The sequence below is a fragment of the Symsagittifera roscoffensis genome, chromosome 1 (genome assembly GCF_963678635.1).
Source record: "Symsagittifera roscoffensis chromosome 1, txSymRosc1.1, whole genome shotgun sequence".
Taxonomy (NCBI): domain Eukaryota; kingdom Metazoa; phylum Xenacoelomorpha; order Acoela; family Convolutidae; genus Symsagittifera; species Symsagittifera roscoffensis.
In genome coordinates this window covers 6,578,804-6,588,541 of record NC_087062.1, presented here as the reverse complement: position 1 = coordinate 6,588,541, position 9,738 = coordinate 6,578,804, and the positions used below count along the sequence as shown (strand labels likewise).

General features: G+C 42.2%; 1 protein-coding gene across 4 annotated transcripts in view; it reads right to left on the bottom strand.

Moving 5' to 3' along the window:
• Positions 1-358: 358 nt before the first annotated feature.
• The window catches only part of LOC134853998 (uncharacterized), a 29,832-nt gene continuing 20,452 nt past the window's right edge, over positions 359-9,738 (bottom strand). For all 4 annotated transcript variants that reach the window (XM_063870056.1, XM_063870072.1, XM_063870064.1 and 1 more), the window contains exon 4: positions 359-1,301. In XM_063870056.1, coding sequence (XP_063726126.1) covers positions 495-1,301 — 807 coding nt within the window. In that variant the 3' untranslated portion in view covers positions 359-494. The remainder of the gene's footprint in view (positions 1,302-9,738) is intronic.

The window sequence follows — 9,738 nt, the reverse complement described above, 5'->3', positions numbered from 1 at the left end:
TAGCTGTGACCTTAAGTTTTGTTCAGCTTGATGTTTAATTTTGATCAACCTTTTCTGGACACGCCCAGATTGTAAAACTCGAAGCCTTTACCATCTAAAGGATTTTTACCCGGAACTGATTTACGTTAGACCAAAAAAATATATAAAAAAGGACAATTTAGTACTGTTTTTGTCAATTCTCCTTTTACTCCCGAAAATGATCATTTGTTTTTGGAGAAAAAAGAGGCATTCAAAGCTACAAGAGTTGTCACAAAAATAATTTGGTCATTAAATAACCTATTCTTTTCTCATAATTATCTTTAAAAACCATATAGCTGAAGCTTAAGTAATTTTTTACTAAGAGTATTTGAATTGCATTTGTAATGGAACAGCAAATCAGGGTAAAAAATTATTAAACGGAAGAATTTGTATCAGCAATTAATCGCAATCGCATAAGTTCAATTGAAATCAAATCGAATTAAAATCGAAAGTTTGATATATGTTTACCGCAAAACTCAAACTGAGGTCTGCATGTAAAAACTTCGGCTTTTCCGAGCTGGAGTCGGTATTGGAAATGGTTCGGCCGACGGAGTATTACGACTCGGACTTTGCCGAACGATTGCAACTTGCTCTGGCATTCGGACTGTTTTGTAATTATTCTCGCTACTCGAATGTCTGAACCCGGCATCCACCATTATTCTTCGATTACCGTTCCTGGAATCATAAGAATCGACGCTGTTTTGAGACTGGGCGCCTCTGGAATTCGGGTTGTTTTTAAGGATCCCGCCTCCCGGTGGAACTGGAATTGGTACTTTGGTAGGAACCAACATCGGAAGTTTGGTTGGTTCGCTTTGAAGTGCAACTGAATACAACCCATCTGGTAAACTGGGCTTCGGAGGTTTCGGCGGCGGGTGCTGTTTTGAAAGTACCGCCCTTGCGGGTGGTCGCGGGGGTGGGGGTGAATCTGGCATCGAATGTAAAGACGATGAAGGGTTTAGTTGAAATTCATGAACTAATTCGTCCATATGATTGTCTTGAACGTGTATGTTACCATTGCCTTGGGCATCAATTTTACCGTTTCCGTGAATGTGCATGTTTCCATTGGCCAGCGCAGCGTCGGTGTGATCAAAATTTTTGGCGTTTTCTAAGTTTTCAGGCACATTTCTGGATCTCTTCTGGCGTCGCATATGTTTGCATACTTTGTAGATTCCAAAATAAATTACCAGTAAAACGAATAGCAGAAAAACTCCAGTGATAAGAACGATGGCAATTATGTCCAGAGTGGCGACACGATTTCGACCGGACATTTCTTTGCTAAAGGGCTAAAAAAGCTATAAACAGTTAGATGTGACCAATTTTTAAAGATTCGAGATACGCCAGATATGAAAAACACCATGAATAGATTTATATATATTTTTAGCTAGGCTGATAAAGTCAATTATGAGCAAAAACTTCACACCGTATTCATTGAATGGTAGTACTTAAGCTCGATCGTTTGAGCAGCTTTGCATTGACAAGCTAGCCGTAGTTATTTGAAGATACAGCTCAATTTTTAGTGTATAATTTAACCTTATTTATTGCCACTTTCATTTTTCAGATCTCTTATTGGGGTTTGATTTTAATCCAGTGGCGAATTTAGTGATAAAAATTGCCTCATATTTGACACCATCGACGCTGGCTTACGTTTGCCCAATCTAAGTTCGGCCACGCAACCCTAAAGTTCTTCTCAAAGTTCTTTTGCCAGCAATATATTTTAATTTTGAGGTAAAAACGAGCGTTAAAAAAAAACTACAGAAACAGCGTCGTTTTTTGGCTGTTTCTTCAAAAACTTGCTTGCGGATTTAGGGGGGCGGACGCTCCCCCCTGTCATTGATTCGACCCTCTGACCACCAAAAGGTCCCCCCTTTGGTACCACAATGAGATCTCCATTTTTGGCTGACTAACTCTTTAATTTTTCTGAAGGCACGTTTGCCGCCAATATATAGTATTTTCGAAAATTTTGTCGACCTTTTTTTAGGCCAACCAAATTGATTTTTCGAGCTCTCCTAAAGCACTAAAAAGACTCTGTTTTGGTACAAATTTGGTGTTCTTAGGCACTTTTTGAAAAATTTTGACTCCCCCCCCCCCCCAAAAAAGCCGCCCCTGTGACATTTGCCAAGATTTAGAGGACAAAACTAGGTTGTTCGTAATAGTGAATTAGTTGATTAGTTGTTTTGATTCTTGGTTGTTTAGATTTAGTTAGTCAGACTTTGACTAATAGAAATATGTTTAACAAAAGTGTTGAATAAAGTTTACATCTAACAAGCGATGATAAAGAACATAAGAGTGAATCATACACAGTGTGCCACTCAGAAAAGCCAAGCCAGTGACCTTGAGCGGACTGGTATAATATATCTGCAGCATCGCTGCAAAAGGCAATAACAATGAGGTACTAAATGTCGCCTCATTGGCAAAAGACAATATAACAATGAGGTACTAAATGTCGCCTCATCACATTCCCCGCGGAAAGGAAAAATTTTTTGGAGAAACCAAGAATTGTTCAAAGTTAAATAAATAAACTGCACCCCTAAGCATTAATATTAGATAGCACCCCTATCCCGTAAAAATGCATGGTGACAAAGTTAAAGATAAATACGAAGTTTTATTGAGAGTTTGACATTGAGTTTTAGCTGCAATCAATTTTCGTCCTGAGCTTTATCCAGCGAGGATGGGAATGGCGCCTCCGGAGGAGTTAAATGCGAACGGTCCCGAATGAGAGGTCGCCGTTTAGGTGACTGCGACGATGGTTGGGCGCTTATGGTAGGCAATATGGCGGCTTCATTTTCCGGCGACTTTTCTTCTTCTACCCATTTAACCGAGTGTCGTAGTGGGTCGCCATAGAATTTCGGAGCCTTTTTGCTTCGAGATGAAGTACGAGTTCCCTCTGAATCATCCGTAGCCGGTTGAGCTGGGAGAGAGAGCGATGGAAGCGACGAATATGGGTTTGCTTGAATAACTGGACGAGCTGGGAGATCCGGACCCTCGGGGTCGACGACATCAAGTGATAGTTGATGTGGACTTGTGACCAAAGTTGTAGGGCTGTGAACCAAAGTTGTAGGGACCACAGGCTGAGTGATAGGCGGTAGAGGCACACTAGTATCTAGCGAAGACTGACCCGGTGTGAGGAATGAGTTGCCAAAGGTGACAGGCGGTGACTCGTCATTCAACCGTATTCGTTTTTCCCTTGGAGTAGATAGCCGAGTTTCGTGCGAAGCGTGTTGATCGGGAGGACTCTCATTGGACGAATCAACAGTAAGATCCACCACCGCCGGTAGTGACACGCTCGTATTAGCTGGCCGTTTTTCAAGCATCGTTGGATGAGATGCGCGAGTAACAGGTTTCGATCCCCCACTTTTTGATGATGTTCCAGAAGATTGAAGACGACCACCTAGTGTTGCTGAAAAGGTATTATTGAAGTTAGGCTTAAGGCAGACATGGTTTTTGCGATAAACTTTTCCCTTGTCCGTAACATAGGTGTGATCGGTGATGCGAGTAATTTTGAATTTCGCAAGCTTAAAAAGAGGTTTGCCAGACTGACGATCTATCATTTTTCTAAACACTCTCACACGGTTAGGGTCGGATAAAAGAAGCTTTTCTAGTTTACTTGTTTTTGACTGTCGACGGGGTTGAAGTGTCGGTAAACGATGAACATTATTCGGAGCCCCTGGAGGCGTAGTGGCTGAACGATCTTCCGCGAAACATAGCGTTTTACGAGAAAGGCCTGTTTTCAATGACTGGGCCAAATCTGAATGTCGATTCGACAGCTCCTGAAGGACCCGTTTTCCCCCATCTGGCGGAAGATTCCTCTTCTGTTGTGTCCATATATTAGCCGCCCGGGCAAGATCAGCCAGCGCTTTGTATGGTTCACTCTCGGCGATGTTTCCCTCTAGTGAGAACATTGGGTTGAAGCGCGGAGTTATCTGAGGACTGAGACTACCTCTTGGCACCACTTTGACCCGATCTCGACTATAGTCCTGACTGGCGATTTGGTCCGGCGTTAAGAGATTTCGTTCAAGTCTTTGTGCTGAAGAATCAGAATTAACTATATTAAGAAAAGCTTGGGACCATTCAGTATTGGGCTTACGTCCGAAATGCATTTCAAATGGTGACTTCTTAAGTGTAGAATGATTATTTTTACGAATATCTTCTATTATTCGATGAAGTACTTCTTTAAAATTACCGAAGTTAGGGTCCAGTTGTTCAGTACCTAGCTTGCGTTTTATAGTCTGTATCATACGTTCAACGAGACCAGAGCCTCGATGGTCTCCGACTGGAGAGAGAATATGCTTGATACCTTTACTAGAACAAAATTGTTGTACCATGTCGTTTTTAAACCCAGAGCCGTGATCGGTCCTGATAGAATGAGGTAACCCATGAATTCGGATATAAGATTCAAGAAATTTCGTAACCTTTTTAGCCCCAGTGGTTTTAGTAATAAGTACAGAAGGAAATTTCGAGAAGCGATCGATGGCTACTAAGTGGAATGTTTTCACACCTTTGTCATCCAAAATAGGACCAGCAAAATCTAACTGCAATTCCTGATTTGGCCCCGTCAACTGGGGCAAAGATTGTGCGGTATGAAAAGTTTGAACTGGTTTTAGGTTCTTACCATACAGTGTGCACTCGCGGCACTTCTCGCAGGTGTCAACTATCTGCCGGTTCAAGAACGGCCACCAAATATACTCTGAGGCGGACATCATGGCCTCTTGACCAGGATGCGACCGATGAAGTCGGGCAAGGACGGCTGGTCTCAAAACCTCTGGGATGGCCAGTTTGTTGTCAATAATCACACAGTTGTTGACAACCGCTGCTTTGGACCAAAATTGGGCCATGTAAGATCCGAGTTTATTAAAACTGGAAACGTCTTTGCTATTAATGGCTCGTTTCATCGGGCCCAGAAATCGGTCTTCCTCAGTGAGTTCAGCTAAGAGGTCGGCATCGAATAAACCTGGGAGACCCACAATTTCTTTCTTCGACTCTGAGACGATTGGTTTGCCACCATTGATTGCGTACACACCGACATTATTAGCAAGTTGAATTCTCCCCGGTCTTGACAAACGGCATTTCTTCATAGCTTCCAAGAGCTGAGTGTGTCCCTCCCTTCTAGAGGCAGTTCTGGCAGCCACAAATCGAGTCTTCGCGCACGCTCTCGTGTCCGATTACGTTGGCGCACCTGGTCCAAACAAGAGATTCGTCCTACTTGACGCGATCTTACTGAAAGGCGCGGGCTCGGCCTTCTAAAGTTGGGAGAACTCAAGGTGAAATTTTCGACGAAAGAAAGAAGTTCTGCTTGATCCTCCATTGAACTAAGTGACGGATGTGGTTTAGTGATGTTAGTTGGTTGAGTTATTGGTTTATCGTTAGTATGTTGACGAGCAGAATGTGGTAATGCAGTAGGATGGGAACCAGTAGGATTAGATAGATTCGTGTTGTAGTGAAAAAGATGAGATGAGTGAAATAAAAGAGATTGATTTGAGTTAGAAAAAGATGAGAAGGAATATTTGCAACTATCTTTTAACAATTCAGGTCGGAGACAATGATTCCAGTCAAGCGTATTTGGTTTACAATTATTAATTAGAATACCGGTTTCTGATTGGTCAATTTTGTAACAATATGATTTAACGCCCTCACTCGGTGAGAGATCGTACGTGCGAATTTGCATAACGTGATTTGATTGGTCGAGAAAACGGTTTGATTTCAGAGTTTGAGGCACAACGACCTCTTGCGACGGCGAATGTATTGTATTAGCCGAATCAAGTATATTGAATGCATTAATAAATGATAAGGCCGAATTAAAAGCCTCAATAGACTTTACAACAAAAAGTTCATCGTATATTGATGGCGCTGGAGCTGAGAAGGTTGGGTGTCGAGAAAGGTAGTCCACAATGCCTAACGTAACCCCAGGCACGTGGATAACTTCGAAGTCAAAGGGTAGTAACCGGTCCGCCCAACGTGAAAGGCGCGACTGATATGATTTGTTATTATAGTTTTCGCTTAGCGCCGAAATGATGGCTTTGTGGTCAGTTAGTACTTGAAAACGATTTCCCAACAAATAACTACGAAAATGTTCGCACGCCCAAACGATCGCCAACAATTCAAGTTCATTCGTACTATATTTTGATTCAGCATAAATGAGGAAGCGTGAGGCAAACGCTGTAGGAGCCCAAACCCCTTGCTCGATTTCCTGTTCCAAGCATGCTCCTAACCCGTTATGACTAGCGTCACATTTTACCCGAGACTTTTTTGAAGAGTCATAATGGAATTAGTTTGGAATGTTAGCCAACAGGTTTATAATACTCTTGAAGGCATTATCTTGTTCCTCCCCCCAACGGAAAGACTGTTTATTGCATGCCTTTAAAGATTCTCGAAAATGAACGGTATAGGTGTGTAGGTCAGGTAGGAATCGTTGCAAATGATTTAACGTCCCCATAAAGGAGCGGAGCTGCTTTAAAGTTTTGGGGGGTTTCAGTGATCGGACCGCATCAATTTTTGAAAATTTCGGATAGTACCCGTGCTCATTTATAACGTAACCTAACCAAGTTAGCTGGTTTACTGAGAACTCGCACTTACTGAATTTCAATGCCCAGCCCTCTTCATCGAGTCGCTGCATCACTCTCTCGACCAATTTATTGTGATCTTGAACATCTCCCTTCGTGACTACTAGGATGTCGTCCAAGTAACAGATTACACCTTCTAATCCGTGCAAGGTACAATCCATCGCCTTTTGAAATTCAGTCGGCATGTCAGTCAACCCGTAGAACCCTGTCTTAAAGCGATAAGTCCCCGTAGCATCTCCACACAAAATATTAAAATTACAGTGAGTGCTGGTAAATGATGACAACGGCAGCTGACTGAAAGCATATTTCAAGTCTAACGAGGTGAACCAGACAGTGCCAGGTACGTCTTTAGTGATGATTTGGGCCACCGAATCGACAAGTTCGTGAATATTTGGCATCTGGTATTTATTCTTCCAGATTTGCGCGTTCATCGGTTTAGCGTTTAAGGCGAGTTTTATCGAGCCGTCCTTCTTGGCGGTCAGTACGATGGGTGCTATGGAGTAATCGGTTGTACATTTATCCAATTTCTCGATGTGACCTTGTTTTACCAATTGTTTGATCTCGTTAGCGACTCTATCCTGGATGTGAATTGGGACTTTACGTCCCTTCACTTGACGCGGTACCAAAGGATACTTGAAATTTGTAAACACTTTGTGATTTTTTGATCTTCCTAATCGATTAAACACATGCATGTATTTTTTGGCGAAGAAAGAACTCCAATAATCAGAGATAGGATCTTGACTCTGAACTTCAAGTTGCTGTACACGTTCGGCCCTCATTTGGGTGGTCACTACACCCAGTTGTTCTTGCAGGTCTAGCCCCAACTTGTACGGTTCTCAGAGACAAGGAAACAAGCCTCTTCCACTTTCCAACCACTAGACGATACCGGGAGACACACTGAGCCAAGGAGGCGAATCGGCTTTTTATTGTAATCGACATACAGAGTGTCTATAGGGTACCGTGCCACATCTCGAAATTGGAAAGACGGGTTGCGTTGTAATATTAAATCACAAGTACGTTTATTAATAAATGAGACCGGACTTCCAGTGTCGATAGTTGAATAGAAAAAACTCAATCCCGTACGCAGCTGAATACTAAGACTTCTTGGTTTTCCCCTGTTTGATCTGAGGAGCTCAATGGTATTTATCTGAACCGCACTTTCTAGCTGTAACACACTGTATTCAGGTTCGCTATCATACTCTGTATCTATAAAGTTGCAGTCGATTGAGGGGTCTGTCACTGCCTCACTATCATCTACCAAATTGACACGCCGTCTTGATGAATTACAACATTTTGCAAAGTGACCTCGTTTTTTGCAAAGGTTGCATGTAACCTCTCGAGCGGGACACGACTTTCTGTGTTCCAGACTGAAAGGATTGCCACAGATAAGCATGCTTTGTTGATTTTGTTACTTTGTGTGTTTTGTCGATTATAGTTGTTCTGAGGAGTGTTCCGCTTTCCTCTAGATGACTGTATCGAGAAAGTGGGTTCTTGTTTTACCTTGATGCCGGTAACCTGGTTATGCGGGAGTAGTTTTTGGAACTGGGCCGACGTGCTAGCCCCCTTTTCACACTCCAGAGCGAGTTGAAATGTATCCTCTAAGTTTGCTTTTGCTTTAATCAATTGCTGTTGAACATCCACATCACGAATTCGTCCTACGAACAGATCTTTCAGAGTATCCCTCTCTTGAGCACGTGGCCAATTACACAAGGCAATTTGAGCACTGAGACGAGCGTAAAATGAAGAGAATGTATCATTTTCCAACATAAAGATGTTATTGTACAGTTTAATGCGCTCAACAAAATAATCACGTTCTATCTTGAATAGTACTTCGCAAGCTTGGTGAAAATCCCGAAACGAGGTAACACTTATGTCCGTATGCGGGTAAGAATCCGCGAAGCGTCGCTTTCCTTCGTTTCCTAGAGCGAAAAACAGACGTGACTTCAGGCGAGCCTCTGCTTCGTGATAAAACCAATTTAGGCCTATTCTAGGGCCTTTCCTTCTGCGCTCGGTAATGAAGTCATTAACACGACGAATCGCTGCCTGATCTCTGAGGTGGCGTGCATCGGTCTCCGCAGCGGTTTCCGTTGCACCTACAGCCTCAGCTTTTGGAGGTGGTTCGTCTATAACCTCCACGGGTTCTGCTAATACATCCTGCGGGTTCAGATTATCTTTCAACCCCACTGCCAGGAAGAATTGTCCAATCCAAGATTCCCAAAGAAAAGGCGGATTAATCGAAGGTTTTGCCCAAAACGGAGGAATACCCAACAGGTCAGTCCTGTCTTCATTCACAGGAACTGCTGGCTGCGCCATGACATTTGCCGAGATTTAGAGGACAAAACTAGGTTGTTCGTAATAGTGAATTAGTTGATTAGTTGTTTTGATTCTTGGTTGTTTAGATTTAGTTAGTCAGACTTTGACTAATAGAAATATGTTTAACAAAAGTGTTGAATAAAGTTTACATCTAACAAGCGATGATAAAGAACATAAGAGTGAATCATACACAGTGTGTCACTCAGAAAAGCCAAGCCAGTGACCTTGAGCGGACTGGTATAATATATCTGCAGCATAGCTGCAAAAGGCAATAACAATGAGGTACTAAATGTCGCCTCATTGGCAAAAGACAATATAACAATGAGGTACTAAATGTCGCCTCATCACACCCTGAAATAGAATCTTTATAGTAATTTGGCAGAGCTCGTTTAATCAACTTGGTCAATCTAAAAAAATCGATAAAATTTTCTAAATGTTTTTGACTATCGCCCCTCCTCGAGAAAATCGTAGATCCACCCTTTGAGATGCTAAGTATTTTCTCAAAGTAAGCTCTTTTTCCTGTTTTTGGGAGAGCTCGGAAAATCAAGCTGGTCGATGTAAAAAAAAGTTAGACAAAAAATTTGAAAATTTTTTGCAAATCCCCCTACGAGAAAAATCTGGGGCTCTTTTCCAGTTTCCCACCCCCCTCGTAAAATTACAAGAGGAAATTGTTCAAAAATTGTCCACACGGCAAGAAATATTGTAAAAGTTTGTTCACCTGTTCGCGCTGACATGTTTTAAAGCAGTGTATTACATGAAAAGTCATTTTAGAAAGACTTCCTTACATTGAATTTCAGAAAAAAATCAAAGGGTGGACTGGAAAAGTGCCAATTTTGGAACCGCGCTTGAT